Consider the following 20,528-nt stretch of genomic DNA (forward strand, 5'->3'; position numbering starts at 1 on the left):
CTGTTCTGAGAAGCAGTCATCTCATATTGATGTTCCTGACACTTGAATTTTTATCATTCCACCCTCTCTCTATATTTATATCGTGTCTAACTCACCAGTCTGTACACATACTCTCTTTTACTACATTATGGGGAAAATAGCATGATTGTCTGTCAAATTGCTGATCTTTGCACTTTTCAGGATCACATCCTCAATGTATAATAATATGCAGCTGTATTTATTGTGATGTGTGATAGGGGGTAGTTCAAGTTGTTTATGTAGAATTCTTTTTTTTTTTTTTTCCCCAAAAAAAGCTGAACAGCTGGGACCTTGTCTACATGGGACTAAAGGGAGACTTGAGGCAACTGCATAATTTAATTGTCCCCTTTCTTTTGGAATTCTTAATCTGTGAAGCTGCAAGTAGCTCACAGGAGCAATGACCTTCCTTAGCAGGGGGATTTAGTCATGATGGGACACACAGGAGCTGGAGAAGTGACAGCAGGGTGGCAGCCAGGCTGCTCTGCACACCTTTGAGAGATCTGCTCTGTGAGATCTGCTCTACCAAATGCCTCTTGCAAATTGCAGACGCACCCGGGAATAGCCAAAGGGCATGGGAAATTGCAAATCCAGACAAACTGGTGTCTGACTCAGCAACAGCTGTGTGGTGACAAACTCTCACTTAATGATAGAGAGCTGTTTCTGGGTCTAAAATGTTTTTTAAAGTGTGCTGTAGGTTGAGAGAACAGCTGCTGGCTTGGTCTCCACTGCCTTACTGTGGGCTTTGAGCCAGCCAGCCCTCTCTCCCACTGTTGAACTTCTTAAGTCACTCTGCCTTGCACCACTGTATTGCTGAGCAGCCCAACTAGAAACAAGCAGTGAGAGCTGGAATAATCAGTTCTGGCTCAAAGTATTCCCTGGGTAGTCCTTTGGATGGGTTGGCTTTCTTGGGGAAGCCTCCTCTGGACTGTATCTTCAGGAAGCCAGCATGCTGTGTTCATAGAGAAGCAAGCAGGTGGGCTTCTCCACATTTCCAGGGCATTCCAGGCAGAAGATGGACAAACTTATCCTTTATATGTCTGTGCTACTGCAGTGAGGGGAAGAGATGGAGGATTTTGTTTTCTCTCCTGGAAGGAGCAGCAGAGGCAATCTGTGATGAACTGACTGCAGACCCCCTTCCTGATCCTCTGTGCCACTGGAGAGGGAGGAAGCAGACAAAATTAGGAGAAAAAAGTCAGGAGTGAAGTTGAGCCCAGGAAGAAGGACTGGGTAGGGCAGAGGTGTTTTAAGATTTGAGTGTATTTCTCATTATCCTTCTCTAATTTGATTGGTAAAAAAATTAATTTTTCAAAGTAGAGTCTGTTTTGCCCATGACAGTAACTGGTGAGTGATCTCTCCCTGCTCTTATCTCAAAGAGCCTTTCATTGCATTTTCTCTCCCCTGTCCCATTGAGGAAGGGAGTGATAGAGTGGCTTTGGTGGTCATGTGCCCTCCAGCCAGGGTTAACCCACCACAATTTTATAGGCAGAACTGCTGGATGGGGTTGGATGTAGTGAAGCAGAGGATGCTTGGTGGCAGGTTTCCAAACCAGGGAGTCAGCAGCAAGCACCAGGCCTACTTACACTCGTTGCATAATCAAATGAGTTTTCAGCTCCCTGTGCATTTCTCTAAATCTTCCTTTTGAGCATCCTCTTTCTTTGTCCGAGAGATTTTCATGCTCTTATTTCAGACAGTGATGCATGCACTAGATTTGGAAAAGTCTCATATCCATATGACTCTGGTATATCAAAGTGGCTAAATTTAGAAAATCTAACAGAAAAGAGCTTCCCCTTCCTGTGATCTGACATAATGTTTCTTGGTTGCTGTTATTTTTACTACAGAACAGCTTAAATCTATTTTGGTTGGGCACTAAGTGATGGCTACAGTGTGAAAGAAGAAATTTGTTTCTGTGAAGTCAGGCAGCCGTGCTGCAGCTTCAGGGCTCTGAGGGCAGCCTGCTCATGCTGAGCATGTGCCAGTGCTGTGTTGGGGCCCCCTTACAGCCCTGCTCAGCTCTCTCAAGCTCTGCCTGCTCAGTAGAGGGTCTCTGGGGCTGAGAGCTTTGATGGCTCTGAACTTCTTCAGCATCTTGAAGATGTACTGAGTGGCAGTGGTGGTGGATTTTAACACACACACACACCCCGCCCCGGTACTTCACTCATCCTCCAAATTCAAGTAGGACAGTGTAGGAAAGATGTTTGACTGGCAGCAAAGCAGGAGACACAATGGGAGTTTACATGGGAACTCTGGTCTCTTTAATACACGCTTCTTACACTGTTAGGACTGAGCCATCCCTGCCTAGAAAATCTGGTGGAATCATGCCCTGCTGAGCACCTTTAGCTCTTGGCGTCAGGAATATGTAATTCAAGCTGTCAAACCTTCTTACTCATTTTGGTTTGGGTTTTTGTTTGTTTGGGTTGTTTGGATATTTTTAAAGCCATCTCTTTTGTTAAAACTTTCTCTGTGGAGGTTCAAGCTCATATTTTATTATAGTGAACTGCTCTGCTTCAACAGCCTTCTGACTTGTTTCTGAACATCCCACGCCTGCTTTCATATTGAGATGGAGTGAAGGAAGACAGCTGGGATGTTGGGAGGAGATGCCTTTTTTTGCTGACCTTAATATCCCAGAAATCTGCTGAGCAAGAATTTCTTTCTTACTTTCTTACTTTCATCATTTTAAGTTTCTGGTGGACAATTGTGTAGAAATGTTCAGCGGGTGAAAATGGAGGCAATGTGAGCCTCACTCTGGAACTTTGGTCATCTTCTAGTGCTTTTTTTCAGGTTCATGATGGTGCCAGAGGGCTATGTAGGGAGTGAAACTCCACTGTGCTTTGTCCTCACTGAAAGGGCCAGCCAGATCTGCATACCTGAACCTGTACTGTCAGGAGTCTTGGGCAGGGAGTCTCACTCGTGCTGTCACGTGAAGGGTCATGCTGTGATCCAGCACTGGTGACATTTTCATGGCAGCTTGAGTAAGCAAGAAAATTGTAGTTTCTCAAAGGAGCATGTGTGTGCCCAGAGGGAGCCCTACAGGCTCTGCGGTGATCATTACTGGATTTTGGAAAGATGTTAACTGGTGCTTGCATAGGCAAATAATTCAGCTTGGCAAGTGGCTGCTGTGGTCAGCTTGGAGCCTTCTTAGGGTGAGGTGCTGAAATAAACAATCAAGAGTTGAGTCTTGTGTGCGTCTTTTCCTAAGCAATGTGTTTATACCTCAAAGGCTCAGCCAAACTAAAGACTTCCTTGGATGAAAGAAAAGTTTGGGAACCTTCTGTTGGGATCAGAAAAAAAAAAAAATTACCTTTCTCTGTGTCTTTTGTAATGGAAAGCTACCACAAAGCTTTTGAAGCTGCCTGTTAGTTTTAATTTGTTCTTTGTCCTTCGTTGAAATAAATCACATCTTACTTCTCTGACAAAAGAGTTTGGCATGTTATGTACATACACACATGCATAATTTTGAGTGCCTACAGTGAAGTTTAACACAATGTTAAGAAAATGTTGCCAAACACTGCAAGATCATGTTCAGTTTAGTGATTCAGACAGGATCTGATTTCAAAAAAAAGAAAATATGTTAAAATAAATAAAGAAACCCCCCAACTAACCATTGGGGTGAAGAGGGTGTGATGAGAGGAGATACTTACTGGGCTGTTTTGGGAAGTGTGGTAGATTGGCTCATAATCTGTAACTTGCATTTCTGGCCCAGCACTTTGCAGTGCTTCCCATTAAAAGCTGGCAGCTGTGGAAGTGTGGCCAAGTGTCTTTGGCTAAGGGGAGCTGAGCAGTGTGGCTGTTCACTTACTGCATGGCTGCTCCTGCCCCTGGGCACCAGGGTGGATGCTGGCAGCATGGGCCTTGTAGTGAGGTTGGGCACCTTGAAAGCAGGTCTTGACCAGCCTCTGGTTTATGACCAGATGTGATATGGGATGTTTATGTATGGAATAACAAGCTGTCACGTTTTATGGCAGACCCATGCCCAGGCTTCAGGTCAGAGGTTATTTCTGTGATCTGTGCTTCCTGAAGCATTTAGTGTCAGTATTTCCCTGAAATAGCACCTTTGGTTGAAAGCCGTGTGACAAAACAGCCTCTGCTCTGCAGCTGCTGCATCTTACAAGTTTTGTCCGTGATTCTGCTTCTCTGGCATGTACCAAGTGCACCTGATCCCATCTGAATCTTGCAGATGAGTGTTGGAACTGAGAGCTGCCTACAAAGTTATGGTTCTGCTGGAAACAGCACTTTTACCCCTTGCTCTGTGCTGCTTTATTCTCAGTTGCATAATGCAGCGTGATGCAGATAATCCGGTCATCATTACAAAAGGATTTAAAACCCCTTTTTAATCGGAAGTCATTTTTAATAAAGCTTTGCCTTGCTTAGAGGACTGTTTGTTCTCCTGGCTTGTGTATTTAAGAACAAAATGCAGGAGACTGAGGGAGGTGGGAGGGAACCAGCCCAGGGACGAGGGAGGCAGGTGCCTCTGCCTGGCTCCCAGGCGGTTGCTGGTGAAGACCAAACTGTGGGACACGATTCCAGTAGCACCAAGCATACAAAATCCTTACGTGCACAGAGGCAGCTCATAGGTCTGTGCTTTCTCAGAATTTTTCACTGTCAGAGCAGACTTCTGGTAGTGGAGAGAAGGAAAGGCTCGATCTAGTCCAGTCTGACTTCAACTCCCTCTTTTAACCCTCTGTGTCCAAAACACTGTTGGTAGTCCTCTAGGGCCTCCTGCATCTCAGGACAAACTCTGGTCCTGGACAAAGGGCAGCATTTCCTTCTCTTGTAATGGCAGTGGCATACACTGTGTGTGATTGAGCTTATTTCATTCACTGTTGCTCCGTCATTGCATTGTGGAAAGTACACTGACTAAAACTGTGTGTGAGCTCTTATGTAGCTCCGAAATGTATCCTCTTCCCACTTTTCTGTCAGTAGCCACCCCTTGAGCTGCTACACCTGCTTCACCACCCCTCAGAGCAAGCCTGACTGAGGACTTGTACTCTGGCACTTGGCATTTGAGAGCAAGCATTCTGCTGCTTCCTGGTTTTCTTCAATCCCAGCAGTCTTCAGTCTTGGGATACCTCCTGTGTATGCTTTAGATATCTCTGAGTCTCTTCTTTGATCAGTGTAAGTTGATGACTGGGAAGTTTTAAGGTGGTTCCTCCCCAAGAGAGATCCATCCAGAGGAGAGCCAGTAAGTTCAGGTCAGTTGATAAAACATCTGAAGGAGGCAGGGGGTCAGGGCTGTGTTATAATGACACTGGTGAGTAAGTACCCCAGGGTTATCCACCTCGTGGAAACCTAGAAGTAATACTGGTTTACAGCATGAATAGGGCACCAGGAGAGAGCTCAGCTCTAGGACAGAATTCTTTATGAGAGAAAGGTGCAGAGGAGTAGAGGAAATGGTGGAGGAGTTAAATGTTCTCCTGGCAGCACTGCTGCTTCCCTGGGAGGCTGATGAGTTCGTTCTAGGCCCCAGAGCTCCTTCCTGTTACAGACTACCATAAAAGTGATTTTTAAACAGCAAAGATGGATGCTGCAGGTGGCTTTTGGGCACTGAGAACCCAGACTAGATGGCATTTAGCAGGCAATGAACTCTGTAAGAGTTAAGTAGCAAAGTTATTGTTTCTGTATTTGCATGACTTCTCACTGGGAGGCATTCCAACAGAAGAATAAAAAGCAATAAGCATTGGTCTGAGCAGAGATAATAATACTAAGCTCATAAACAAGCACTTTCCTTTGGAAAAAGGTATTTGTAAGAAAAGGCTAGGTATTGCATTGATTTATGGCAACTAGTTGTCTGTCATCTATTTGGATATTAGGGCATAAGAGGGGTCAGAAAAGAGGGCTTAAATTATTGGAAGTGTTGACGGATCACAAATCAACACAAAAACAAAAGTTAAAAGATTAGTTCTCATCCCCTCTGGAAAAGGGAGCAAGTAAAGGCTGTTAATAGTAAAAGGACAGACAGAGCTTTATTCTATTATTGAGCAAGAGAAAGCCATCAGGTCTCTCAAACTTCGAAGACTGCAATTTTGGTAATAACAAAGGATACTTTAAGCCAAACAAATAGAGCAGATTTGAAAGAAAAATTAGGTTTCCACCTCTGTTGGCATAGGAAGACTCAGACTCTGAGCTCTGTGGAGTGCTGCTTGGGCACTTCCATGTGTGCCAGCAATGCTTTTATTGTGGCCTTATGCAATTCTCCTCCTTCAAAAGGAGAATTGGCTGGTCTTGGTGCTCTGCTCCCTCTGATTTTAGCCATATATCTTGATGCAAATCTACATCACACTTTGTTTCATAAGGAAGAAACACTTGACTCGGGATCTACTCAACAAACTAGAACATAAATGAAGCAAATATATGCAAAAAATGAAGTTATATCTGATGTCCTTGTAATTAAGGAAACCTCTCTGATTCTGCAGCTTCATGGTCAGCTAAAGCCATACCTGTGGCCAGCATGTAGTGTGGGGTTAGTTATTATTATGTAGAAAGTGGATAGCTTTGAAGGAAAAATGCCAAGGAGGCACTTTGTTCCAATTAAGCATGAGCCTAGAATAAATTTTGTAATGTACGTGCATAGACCAAATTCCCCAGCAAAGAGACTTCAGTATGAAGTCATGTTGATAGATTAGAGCAGGGATGACCTCAAGTTGGTTCAATAAGCAGGTAAAACACTTGATTTAATATTTGAATATGAGCAGGACCTTTGGTGTAAAGACTTTTCTCCTTAGACCAGTCGATGTTGAAGGGTAAAAAAAATGTTGCTGTGTTTAAGTGGACTCTGTGGTTGTCCTGATGAGCAGCAAGTATTTTAGGGTGACCAAAATAGCTTTACAGAGGGATATTGCGCATGCATCTCACCTTAAGTGGTCTGGGAGAGAACCCTTACCACCACAGGTCTGAAAATACAGTTCCTTCCAGTTCAGTTTGCAGAACATACTGAAACCTTGGAATGGCCCTGAGGCAGCAGCAGCTCATGGAGTCAAGTTACTTTTATCCCGAAAAGAGTTTACTTAATCTCAGAGAAAAACTGTTGGGCAGAACACGTAGATGCAAGTCTTGCATGCGTGTTTAGGTTTGTTCTCCTTTTTCTTGGTCAGCAAAAGGTATGTAGATGAGGGGGGAAAAGGAAGAGAAGAAAAGAAAGGATGTTGTGGCAGAGTGTAAAAGGTTACTACAAGGGTAAACTCTAAGTTTTTCACTTACCAGCTGGACACCTGTCAACTTCTAGAAGAGGGGCTTCCTAGCCGGAATCCTACCTTCAGCCATGGCATGTGTGGACATCTTGAGAGGAAGGAGGAAGCCAACAAGGGAAAAGACTTGTCTCAGTGCTCTCCCAGCCTTAGTCTGCCATCAGCAGATGACATCAGCACACAGATTTGTCTCTTTAGTAATGCTTAAAGACACTTTCCCAGTTAATGGTCTGGTCTGCTTGTGAACCCTTGTGTTGCAGCAGTCTGCATCAGGTGCTTCCTTTTGCTTTTCCTCAAGTGCACCGTGTAGTACCTGCATTAAGACTTTCTAGTTTTTGTGATGGAGAAGGCAGAAAACAATCAGCCAGATCTGGGTGCAGTATTAGTAGCTAGACTACTGTGAGGAAATATGCCTTGCAGACTTGACTAATTCTCTGAATTTAGCAAAAGGGCAGGCGGAGTCTTGGCTCTGTCTCATCAGTTGCATAAGGCTGGAAGTCAGTGGGACTGAGTCTTGTACGGCCTGTTTTGGGGGCTGGCTTCTCATATGGCCACCTATTAATGTGTTGTGACCTAAACACAGAGAGACAGAGGTAGCAGGATGGTGACAAGTCCTGGTACTCCCTGCAGACTTCAGTGGACCCTGCCTGTTAACTGTTTATCAATCGTAATGGCTTTGAGAACTCCTTTAAACTGCCTTTTTTTCCATTTAGTTGGACCTGCAGTGTGCTGATCATCTAGATGAAAAAAGGGTCAGCATGTCCTTTGTGATGGAGGAGTAATAGCTTTGAAATTACCTTTTGGGAAGATGGGCTGAGACTGGTGGGAATTGTTGCTGTCTGGGCTGTCTGCAGGCAGTGGTGTCTAGTGCTCAGGTGGATGCTGTGTGTGCAGTTGTCCCTCACTGTTACTGGGTGAGAACAGACAGGTTGGGGCTGGCTGCAGCTTTCTCTCCAGCTGGTGCCTTGCTTTGGCAAAGTGAAAAAGTGCTTATGGCAGATACGGCTAAAGGGGTGGAATTAAAAATAACCAAAAGGTAGATTCTGGGCTTGGTTACTCAGTGACAGGCCTGTTTCTATTCTGGGATAAGGATAATTCGCACTGAGCTCATTACACCATGACTCTCCCTTAAAATGCCTTGACAGTCAATTTCGTTCCAGCTAATAAGGTCCTAAAATGTTAATGAAGCTAATCAATTTTTCATGGCTTTGTATTGCAGTTGTCAGAAAGTGCTGTGTTGCAGCCTGCCATTTCAAAAAGCTTTTCAGATATTAGAAGGACAGCAAAACATTCAGCAGTCTGAAGGGTGTTTTATTTTCTCAATCTTTCCCCGGTGCCCCCTCTCATTTTTCTAAGACTTTATGCTGTGCTGTTTGCTTGTCCCCTTTGGTCACGTCCTTTCTCCATTGTTCTACTCTGGTCACTAATGGGAAGAGATGGCTTGTTCCCACCTTCCCTACTGCACAGGGAGAAGAGAGATGGAGTGCTAACAGAATAGGTAGAGATGAAGCTGGACAAGGGAGGCTACTCATGCTGAAATACTATTTGAAATATATGGAGTTTGATGGAACAGAGTGGAGAAATGGCATCTCCTTCATCCCCTTTCCTCATCTCTTTGGAAGGAGCAGTCAAAAGTCACAGGCCTCTATTCCCATGGCAATTTGCTGAGATGTCAGTGTTACCTGGCATACATGCTGTCTGCACTCAGTATCTCATGGGCTGCAGAAGGAGGAGAGAGAAGTTGCATTCATTGTGCAGCCACATTGATGGTCAATCACTTACCCACACTGGCTTAGGAGCAGGTTAGATGGCAACCATCTTTTATTTCTGAGAACTGCTTATTTCATACTGCCAGCAGGAGACAGAAGGCTCAAACTTTCATGATTGCTCCTGGAGCTATTTTGATGGAGCTGTTTTGATCATTTACTGCTGTCTGCATTTGTGCTTGTGAGTCTGCAGATGGGAAGTACTAAATTGTGTGGTTTGGGGAATGTAAGGGGGTTTTTAATTTGCTTTTAATTTAATTCCATTTTTAACTATAGTTAATTTCGGTGTGCCTGAGAAAAATATAATTAACTAATGTTTTGGGAAAACATAGAGTTTTCCAAGTTTCGTACTTGGAAGCCTTGTACGGCCACATGGTAAGGGATGATCTCAAATAACTCATGAGGGGAAAACTAGTGTGTGAGTTGTAATATGGTATTTTGAATTTGAATAATTAACCCCCTGTCGCTGTTGAATGGAACATCCAGAACACTTTCCACTCAAGTTCTCCACCCAGAGGTGTGCTCAGTCCAGTGCCAAGGGCTTCCCCAGAGCTTTTGCAAATGCTCAGGTGTGTCAATGTCCTCTTTTGCTGTGACAGTGATGCATTAAGAGCTAGCTGACCCTATAATGACTTGGGGAAGATGGAGGGTATTTAACCTCCTTGAGCCTTTCAGACCATAGCTGGTGTTTGTGTGACTCTCCTATTCCCTGAGTCACAAAAAAATAGAGTTAGTGATTACCAAGTACAGCATCTGTCTGCCGCTGACCCTATAATGACTTGGGGAAGATGGAGGGTATTTAACCTCCTTGAGCCTTTCAGACCATAGCTGGTGTTTGTGTGACTCTCCTATTCCCTGAGTGACAAAAAATAGAGTTAGTGATTACCAGGTACAGCATCTGTCTGCATGTGTCTCCTGGACAGGCCTTGCAGAGCACCTTGGCCTTTGGCACAGCCCTGGGCTTTCTGCCAGGGTAATTAGCCTGGTGGCTCCTTAGGTAGGAGGTAAAGTGCAGGGTGATCTCAGCTGCTGGGGGAAAAGCTGCCTAGGCTTGAGCTGAGCAGAACCCAGTTTCTGCAGCACCTCCAGGGTTCCTGGCCTGGAGAAATGCAGCTCTGGGTTCTGAAGCTTGACCTATCAGCTCCAAGCTGAGAGGCATTGCTGTCTGTTTCCAAAGCTTGTTTTGTGTTTCCTTCACCTCACATGACTTAAGAGCCTTGAGAAAACAATTTCCTGTGCAGCCATCTGGGGGGAAGTATGCAAGGTGAGCCTATGTATGTCCACAGTCAGAGCTGTGAAGCCTAGAGGTGAGGTGCTGTCTCAAGAGAAGCTGATGCTGTGAATCAGGAGCTGGAAAGTTGTGCAATGCTTGGATCAGCCAAGGCTGAGCCTGCCCCTCTAACAGTTGTAATGCTCTAGATTGGAGCTGGGCAGGCACAGGAGACTGCTCTGTGCTCAAGGAAGCTGTTGGTATTTTTAGTCTTGAACTCTTCAAAGGAGAAATTGGTTCCTCTTGCAGGTTTTGGAAAGCTCTGATCCTTGCTCTCTGCACCCTTCTCTCTGTGCTGTCAGCTTCTGGTCTTGGGCACTCACCTCTGTAGGCTAGTCCTTTGTCTTGCAACTGGCTGCCTTTCCCACTCCACATCTCCAGAGCAAACCTTCTTTTTGTTTTCAAGCCCTCCTTTTCTCTTTAAAGTATATCAAATTCCAGGCTCATTTGTTCCTAGGCATGTGCTCTACCTGATGGGTGGTTCTGTTCACCAGTCTGCTGTTGTGATCATTACTTACTAACAGAGTTTTTCTTCTCTCTTGCCTTTTTTGCACGGCAGTCTCTCCCAGTAGGGCTCTTTGAAAGGCTGGGGGTTTTGTTATTGATTTTGTTTGCTAGTTCTAAGCTCCTCTGACTGGAGACTGCAACATGAACTTTTGTTTATAGTGTACGTTTCACCCTGCTCTGCTTCCCCCTTTTTTTTTTTCTTTTTTTTTTGGGCTTTTTTTTCTGTTTTGGTTTGTTTGGGTTTTTTGGGGGTTTTTTTGTTTGTTTGTTTGGGGTTGTTTTTTTGTGGTTTTGTTTTGTTGTTGTTGGTTTTTTGTTTTGGTTTTTTTTTTTTTTTTGTTTGATTTGTGGCCAGGAAAATGACCTTCAGGGAGAAAATAATTAAATCCTAACGTGGAGGTCTCTATCCAGCCCCTCTGCCTCAAGCAGGCTGGGTAGATCAGGTCACTCAGGACTCCAGAAATAAATCAAGTGCAGTGTTCTCTCTTTCTGGGGAATATTTTTGTGCGTGACATGCAGGCAGTGCTGCAAGGAGCCTATTAAAAATTCATACCAGTACAGAGCAGTATTTTGTGTGCACAATGCTTGAGAATGAGCTTGTGTGTCATGCACAGCAACATTTGTATGAAGCAAGTAATTAGTTTAATCTAAGCAGAGAAGATTTAAATGGTGTGGAGTACAATGTTGTGAGACACCATCTCCTTCCCTTTCCTTCTGCCAAGACTCCTGGAAGATTTCTTGTAGAGCTGCAAAGTCCCAGTGTGTGAGGGTGTTTCCTGTGCTTAAAGCAGAAGGGGAAATCTGTGCACATGGGTATTCATCTCACCCTGCCTCTGTGACAGCTTTGATGTAATTGTGTAAGTGCTCCAGCTATTGAACCTTAAAACAACAAACAGCCAGGCACAGAAGCTGTAGCTTCTCCAGCCCAAATTTCTTTGCAGTCATATGAATGAAAGGGGACGGGACTGCATGCAACACAGAGGGGTGTTCTGAGAGCCAGGGGTGTTCTGAGAGCTCTCATGTGAGCCCTGCTTTCTGACTGCTGTTGGAAACCAAGCATGAGGCATGTGCTTTGGGTATACAGGCAGTGTTGAAGTGTTCTATTCTCTATTCTTCTGAAGGCATGACTGCTGAGTACTATGCTGAGAGATGTCACAAGCAAAGATTAGTCAAAGGAGGCTTGAGGGAGAAGCACTTGAGGCTGAGATGTAAAGTCTCTCTCCAGTCAACCACACTTGCAGTGGTTTGTGTTGGAAGGCCTTCAGCAAGGAGGAAGAGTGAGAAGGGATTTGGGGTAAGAGAACATATGAGCACCGAGGCTGCAAAAACCAGTGGGTCCTTGGTTGGAGCAGCTCTAGGATATATGATGGAGTAAGTGGGTCAGTGCTGAAGCAGGGCAAGATGTAGGAGCAGCTTGGTTTTGGCTCTCATGTCCTTGTTGTAAAGCATGAGCAATATATCCTCAAGGTCCCTGGAGGACTGAAGAGAGAGAAGCAACACCGCAGAGCTGGGGCCAGGTCCTCCTCATCCACTTCTGGCTGTTTGTCCCAGTGGGGCCCAGATCCTGACAGCATGAAAATGATAAACATCATCAGTCTGATACTGTGCAAATGTGCTGTCATGGGAGCTCTGAGGGAGAGGAGATGGCGTGACAGGCTGGATTGGAGTATCCCATCCCTCTGCCCTTGGAGCAGATTCCTGGGGAACCTTGGGCCACTTAGCACAGCCACTGCAGGTGGGAGCTGCATGAAGGCAAGTGGGCTGGGTGGGATTTTCTTCTGGCATGCAAACCTTTCTCTCTGTTAGGCAGCCAAGTAGGCTTACAGCTGACACTGTCTGGCTGCCAGCATGGAGTAACCAAACACTGCTACAAGTACTCACTTTTCTTGCTGTCAGCCTCTCTCCTAGCTCTCTGATTTGTCACGGGTATCTGGCATTTCACGGGTATTTTCTAAAGGCCACTGAAGTGTGCTTTGCAGCATGCATGGGTCTGATCACTGGCATGAGCTTTGAGTGAGCCCGTGCCTGTGTGTGTTCTGGGATAAAACACTGGCAGTGAAGAACGTCTTGCTCACATAGAAGTAACTGCTTCAGGTGGGCTGGCTAATGCTGAAAGGAAGGAGGCCTTTCTGGTGGGAGCACTGGGAAAGGGTGAAGGTTTGTTCCTGCCTTTCCTTTGTACTGCCCATGTGTAGCACATTTCTTTTAAATGTTGTGGGCAGCATGACTTGCTCAGCACATCTTCCCGGGGGACTTTACAAACCAACTTATGGCAGCAGCCAAACTAACCATGGTAGTTTCATGACAGGGTCTTGGTTTGTGCCTCAACCTTAACTTGCTGGGCAGTACATTTTACCAAGTTGTGGAGATCAATTTCTGTGCCAAAACACCAGGAGGGTGGCCATGGGACAGACATAATTTTTCTGCCATTTGTACCATTGCAAATGAGAGGCAACAAAGGAGCATCTTCTCAAGCATTTGCTCTCTGTTTGCAGGTGCTTTCAACCAGGCTTGGCAGGTGCCTCTCTACTGTCAACTGATCTGGGATTTAAATGCATCTAAACATCAGGCCTTGATCATCAAGTACACAGCATTAAAGTGCCTTTAAAAATAGGGCTTCTGTTCTTAAATCAGATGAATAATCTTAGTCATGCAGATTTGTCTGCTGAAAAATCAAGTTGTTCTTCACATACTTGACTGTTGTAGTCTTTAGCTTTAAGACAAAGTAGTTGGAGTTTTGGTTAAAACTTTATGGGCTTCTGTGGAAGTTAACATTAAAACTAAGATAAGTTTCATGGTTGTGTGTGCTATTGCAGGCAACCTTTCAGAGAGGGCAAACAGAGCTGAGGTTTCCAGTAAAATTTGTGACAGGCTCACAGAGGAATGTGCAAAATACAGCCTGTACACAGGGGCAGAACAAGTACTGCAAACGCAAGGTGCTTAAACTGCATTTAAACTTAGCAATTATACCAAGCAAACACCTCCCCATGCCAGGCACTTAGCTTTTCCTTTTGTATCAATCAGTCCAGTACCTCATTGGATCTCCTTTTTCCCATCCTGCTGTGGCCCTGAGGATTTTTATTATCTAATAATAATCTCCTACAGATTGAGTAATTTCTGAATAGAAATCTGAGGTTTCTGAAACCTCCGAAAGATTCTGGGCCCGGAGAGTTGTATCCAAGCAGGGTGTCTCAATGCTAATTTGTTATACATTACAGCGCATATTGCAATGGCATTTGCACTGGCTTTTTTATTCAGTAGTGATATGAGGTGTGAGTTAGATAATTACACCTAGTTTAGTATTGTGATGAATTTGTGCAGCAAAGATGACTAGTTTGCAATGAGAAGGGATGGGAACAGTATAGTAAAGCAGCAAGACATCTTTTAGCTGAAAGGGGGAAGACTACTAAGGATGCTTAGGTGACCTTCTGTCCACTTGGTGAATGATCTATCTTACAGTGAAATTGTAAGGGAAGTCTTTCTTCTGGGGAGCAGCATGTGTGTCAGCAGGAAATGGGACTGGGGCTGGAAGAGATTTGGTTGGGGCTGGGTACAGGGTAAGGTGAGCTTTATCCTAGAGACAGCCTAGGAAGGAAGGTAGAGCCATGAAGAAAAGGAAGATGACTGAAGAGCCATGGCAAGAGTTTTGCCTGCAAATCAGACATCTATTTTACCCTACAGCAATCTCCTCTGTGTGAAAAATCACCATCTAAGTACTTCTGAAGTGGGAAGATGGAAATAGGCATGAAGGCTCAAGCAGACAGACCAGTCTTATTGCACTCCTGTGATTTAAGATTTAGTGGATATTAGTCCTGTCTTTAAAGTGCATAATGGTGCACTGATTTTGTGACTCGTTTTTCAGAGATGGTGGTTTCAGTACAGTTATCAGTACTGCAGCTCGGAAGTCAGCCTGGGGTTGGAAACCTGGGAATTGGGAGCTGGAGCCCTGTGGTGTACATGCTTGATGGGTGCAATGCTGCTTTCAAAATATGACAGCTCATGTAATTGAAGACGCTGCCTTGCAGACTTAACTTTGAATTGCAAATGCCGTCACATTTCTTCTGGTTTAGAAGACGCATCTTCCTCTCTTAAAAGCTGTTCTGCCAGTTCAGGTGTAAGTGTAGGTGTGAAGCGAGGGGAGATACTCAAACCAAATGTGAATTCAGACTGCAGACTATGGGAACAAACTGGAATTGCTGGCCCTACAAGTATCTCTCAAGGGGAACTGTGCATATTCCTTGCCAAGCCCTCCCCTCTGTTTTCACATTATCATGCTGTTTTCTGAAAGTGAGAAGAGAAGCAGAAGAGGGAAGGAGAAGAGGGAAGCAACATTTGTAGGGTTTCATGCTCCGTGATGGGGCAGCTATTGCTGCACAGGCTGAGCAGTACTTTGAAGTGTGATTTCTTTTCTGTTTTTCCTGGGGTGCCTGGCAATAGCCACTAGACAGAAGGAGACATTTTCTGATGTTCTTTAACAGTAGAGGAATTTATTGCAACTGCATTTAAAAATAGAGGAGTCCAAGGACCATCTGTCTTTAGTGTTGTAGTTGAAGTGAGGACAGCTTGCTGTGGCTTCTTGATTGATGGGTCCAGAGAGTTTTGTGTGGACCTATGGCTGCAGCTCACTTACAGCTGCCCTGCCTCTGTAAAGAAAGTCACTCATCAAGCCAGCTGTGACCTGATGCCTGAGCTTTGGGTAGGTTTGTTTGGCACCCATGCAGACAAACTCAGAAGAATTGAGCCCTTGCTGGTCATCCCATATTGCCTCTGAGAGCAGACCCTACCTCCCAGACAGGTATCAAAAGGTGTGTCTGGTGCTGTTGAGTGTCTAAGCTGTAGATGGGCTACTCCGAGGAGATGGTGTGTTGATGGCTTGGGGATCTGCCTTGCTGAGGCCAGTCATGTGTGGAATGGAGCCAGGAGGAAACTTGATTTGCTCTGCTGAGCAAGCTGTTGGGGAGTGTTCCCCAGGGCTGGGCACATCTCAGCAACTGGCTTTCCCCTCTCACTGTGCTGACCTGTGTCTTGCCCTGAACTACATTCTGCAAGGGTGCCAGCACTGAGGAGCTGCCAACTTGGCACTTGAACAGTGGAGCTGACGCAACTCATTTCACAGAGGGATACCAGGCGTTGTGAGAGCCCCCACTGCTACTGACTCAACACAGAGCTGGTATTGCCTCCATTGTGGAAGAGCTGACAGCTGGAAGCTGGGATTTGCATGCTCAGCAGAATATAGCATAGCCAAGGGTCCTGACAGGATGCAGCAGCAGTCCCATAGCACTTGTGGCAAATGCACCCAGGGAGAGAGGCACTGGGGAGTGTTCCATCCAGATGCTGTGAATCCCTAAGGAGCTCTCGAGGCTGTGTGCACTGATTCAAAGCAGAGACTGGAAAGATGGCAGATGTTATGTGTGTGGGGAGCAGCATGCTTCCAAGCTGTACTCAGGACACTCACCACGGTTGCATGTATGGGACCTGCTCGCGTTGCAGGACCTGTAAGCCCTCTTGCAGTGCTCACCTGCGTCACTCATGGATGCTTACCTGGTGAGGGGGAGAGGAAGGGCATACTAAAAGCAAAAATTGTCTTGCTGATGCTTAAAAATTTTCACTGTTTTCCTTTATTCACAGGAGAACTGCTGAGTCAGCCAAGACCAGAGGGACTGACGGAGATCATCTGTCCCAAGAATGGCAGCGAGCGAGTTAATGTTGCCTTGGTTTACCCCCCCACTCCTACTGTGATCAGCCCTTGTTCCAAGTGAGAGCAGAAAGCAGACCTATTCCCCTGTCAGTAGACATCAGAAAGCCTACGTAAAACATGCCCTCACTAAGCACTCCTTTCTGGAAGGTAGCAGCCCCACAGCCTGGGGACTGTTCTAATTATTTGTGGCTGTAGACAGGCCACTCAGAGGATAAGGAGTACAGTGAAATGGGCTGAGATGTTCTCTGAGCAGGTGCAGGATCAGGAGATAATGCAGTCATAGGTGGGTTTTGGTGGGATGGGACCTCAGGAGATTTCTGTACACCCCCTTCTCAAGCAGCACCACTCTCACGGGCAGGTCAGGTTCCTTGGGACCTTGTATAGGTGAGGATGACAAGGATGGAGGTGCTACCGCCTCTCCAGACTTTATTCTGGGACAGAACTTCTTTCCTTTTGTTCCATCTGAGTCTCCCTTATTACTTTATTTTATTAACTTGGTTTTCATTGCCATAAGATGCATTACTGGCTTGTGTTCAACGTGTTCTCCACCACATCCCAAGCCAGCAGGACTCCAGGCTGTGGTGGTGGATGGGGTTGCCCTGTTGTAGGAGCAGAGTTATACACTTGTCCTTGTTGAATTTTACAGCACTGTTGTTGATTCAGTCCTCCAACTTGGTTGAGATCCTCCTGGACAGGAGCCCTACCCTCTTGTGTATCTATAGCCTATATGCACTTCACAGAGTGGGAATGTGCTTGGAAAACAGAGCTGTATTGTGATGGGGAAAAAATGTGGAACAATACTCACAAAAGCAGACAGTGCTTTTTGGCTTTTTGGTGCATGGGTTTTCCAAAAAAAACAGAAATTCAGCCAGGGTCTGTCTAATTGGAGTGGCAAGGGAATTTGGTAGGGAGCTTAGAGGAGCAGCTGAGTGTCTTGCTGGTGTGTGCTGCTGTGCTGTATGTGAGTGCCTGTTACTTTCACTTCAGTGTCTTGACAGTAGCTTTAGATGCTCTTCTCTCTGTTCAGTACCCTCCCATTCCAAAATACCACTCCTGGTAGAGCATAGCTCCAGTGATGGGTGGTTGTTGAGCTGTGTGTGAAGGTGAGGTTGAAGTGCCCACCTGGGGCAGAAAAAAAAAGGTGCTCTGATACTGAGCCACAGGACATTACTGCCTGTTCATTTGGTTCTCCTGTGTGTGTGTACTTGGCACAGCACGTTTCTAACCTGCAGATGCCATTTTTATTGTACTGTGCTGTCAGGCTATGCCTCCAATCCTCCTTGTCCTCTAGCCTGCCTTCCACAACGTCTGTTAACTGTGTCCCAGTTTCACAGTCACTCTGCTGGCAGGAAGCTTGTGTTCTCAAAAAGGCCTGTGTTACTTTTTCTTCACTTCACACTCCCTATTTAGAAGCCTAGAGAAAATTGTGTGTCTTAGGTTATTCATCACAAGCACTATGAACCCTGCTGCATTACTTTTTCTTTATCCTTTCCTCTTCCAGATAAACCGTCAGCGCTGGTGCCAAAGGTTTTCCACCGGACAGAACATGGCTGATGCTCTGCAGTGCTCCCATCTTTCCAGTCGTGGAGTTGATGCTGACGGGGATCAATGGGACTTTGGACTTTGGACCCTGAAAGAAATGCTGTGGGGCAGGGGCAGCTCCCAGGTGGGGGCCTCATGGCTGGAGTGGATGAAGTCATCTGGAGGTTGGGGATGACAAGGCATGAAGGAAAATCATTGCTGCAGATGGCAGGGCCGCTGGCCGGAGGGAAAACACTGGGGATAGGTTTCTGTGGACCCATTGATCGTGTGTTGAAAACCCATTTGGATCTCATGATGAATGTAAAAATGTTCTTGGTATACCATTTAATTCAGACCTGCTTGGAGGAAAGTCTCTTGAAATGAGCTGTAGCGGGATTCCCTGGATTTGTTCCTGGACAAGTGAGTTTTGTGGCAGTTGGCCAAAGCTTTGCTGGGGCGGGGTGGGGGAGGTGATACTGTGAAGCCTTTAAAATTGCTCCACCACAAAACAGTTGGCTGTGTCCCATGCAGCAATCTTGAGTGGAGGCTGGCAGAGGAGCAGGCTGGGAAATGTCTCCTGCCCTGTGCATTCACATATGTTGTGCCATGAAGTCAGAAGCAGGGCAGTCAGCATGCCTCTGGCACGTGTTATTTATCCCTAGTGTTACCATTATCCCTGAACAGCTGCTGGTCTGCCATGTCTGGATGCTCTGGTACTGCCACTGTGGTACTGTCTGTGCATTGTGTCCACTGGAGCACTAAAAACCTAGATCTTGGTCGTCCTCCTAGGAAAGCCACCAGGCATCTTTGTGCAGACATCTGGTGAAGCAGTGTGTGGCTGTGTGGTACAAACTGATCCCCATCCCCTTGGCTCACCCCGGGAACCATGCTTCATGAGCAGCCATCTTCCCTCTCCAGATGTGGGAAAGGGCAGGCTGAGCACTGGTACCAAAGTTCTGGTTTCTCCCCCAGCTGTGTGGCTTTGAGGACTTCTGAGATATTCCTGTTAGTTTGTGCCCTACAGCTGAGCCCTGGTAACTGTGCTGTGTGAGTCCTGCTCCATGCAAATATTTATTTAATGTAAATCAATAGGAGGCAGGCATTTCCAGAGCTAGGATCCCTTCATCATATGTTGCGGGAGGTCTGAGAGATGAGGGACTTAAAATGCTTGTGTTAATGTACAGCTCTTAACTCTGGGCTGTGATGGCAGACCTGGGATGGGTGGTACAGGTCAGCAGGCAGTGCCTACCAGGATGTGGCCAGGCCTGCAAGACAGTGAGGTGTCCTCTTGGGATCTGCTGCAGTTGCACAGATTATATTCCCCTGGTTTCTGATCCTTCAAATGCCAGCCTTATGTACAAGGCTGTAAATCTTCCCATTGGCAAGAACTTAATGCTGGGAAAGCAGGGCAGAATCCATTCCAGCAGGAGATCCAGAGGCCAGGTAGAAGAAATCAAGCCATGTACCTTACTCAGGGAGAAAAGCTGCCAAATAAAAGCTGGCAGCTCAGTCAGCTTCCTGTCTCTTCAGGGTATCATTCCAGCTTGGGAGGGTAGCTTGGGCTCAGATTTCATGTGTTGACCTGCTACCTCTGGCAATGAACCTCCTTACGTCAGTGAGAATCGTTAATTGATTGTGCTTCTGTGTTGCTGTGGATAAACTCGAGACTCAGAATTGTCTGTGGTGGCTGGAGGAGGTGAAAGGGAGGTGAGATTTTTGCATGGTGCTCAGGAATAACAATAGGAAACTCCCTTGTCCTCAGTCTTGCTGCCATGAACCATGCCTGGTACAGGCAGAACTTGTGTTAGAGCATTCCCTACTGTCACCTCCCATGCTGGGTGGCCTTCTCCTCCTGTTTTGCTGCTACTCACCTCTCTTTCCATTCTCCATAGGAAGAAACTAGCGATTTGTTGCTGTGAAGTTGCGTGGAAACCACATTGTAAAGAAACCACAAACTGGAATCCTTTTCCAGCTGGAGGCCTGTTTCCCAGTGTGCCCATCTGGTCTGGGATGCGTGAGCATTGAAGGAATGAGAGGACAGAGCAGACGTCTCACAGCCTGCTCCTTGGGACTGCAGCCCTCCTGCCGGGGTGTGCCACCTCCGTGGGAGCGTTCCCTGGCCTTTGCAGGCACTCAGGCTGCTGCTGTGCACTGAAGCCGTAATGCCGGGAGTGTGGCAGTATGGAGATCAATCTAGTTGGGTCTATTTAATACAAAACGGTGATTGCTCATCCACCCACTGTTTAGTAACTGGTGTAACTGTGTTTTCATCCAAATTTTTTTAATATGCAAAAGCCATTTAATTTTCTATGCAGTTCAGAAACATCTCGCCTTTGCAGTTGCCAGGTGGGAGATCCATGCAGGAGAACCAAACCAAGCGGCTCATAGTACTTTTGATTTTGCTGTCGCTATGTTTTAAGGATGCACCCTGGGATCCTCATACAGCGTCCCTTTGCTGAGCTCCTGCCTCAGACCCCACTTAATATTCCTCAGCCCCAGGGATGAGGGCCCTGTATTTTTGAAGGATCTGTCATTTTTCATGAATCAAGCCACAAGGAAAGAGGGCT

At 46.0% G+C, this 20,528-nt stretch overlaps 1 protein-coding gene across 1 annotated transcript in view; it reads left to right on the forward strand.

Annotated features, from left to right (window-relative positions):
- The window catches only part of MFHAS1 (malignant fibrous histiocytoma amplified sequence 1), a gene marked incomplete at its 5' end in the record, with an annotated part of 30,665 nt that extends 12,283 nt beyond the window's left edge, over positions 1-18,382 (forward strand). Inside the window, 2 exons of the mRNA XM_039699836.1 lie at positions 16,371-16,497; positions 17,942-18,382. Coding sequence (XP_039555770.1) covers positions 16,371-16,497; positions 17,942-17,945 — 131 coding nt within the window. The remainder of the gene's footprint in view (positions 1-16,370; positions 16,498-17,941) is intronic.
- Between the last annotated feature and the right edge of the window lie 2,146 nt (positions 18,383-20,528).

The sequence above is a fragment of the Passer montanus genome, unplaced genomic scaffold, assembly GCF_014805655.1.
Source record: "Passer montanus isolate IOZ18808 unplaced genomic scaffold, ASM1480565v1 scaffold14, whole genome shotgun sequence".
Classification (NCBI taxonomy): domain Eukaryota; kingdom Metazoa; phylum Chordata; class Aves; order Passeriformes; family Passeridae; genus Passer; species Passer montanus.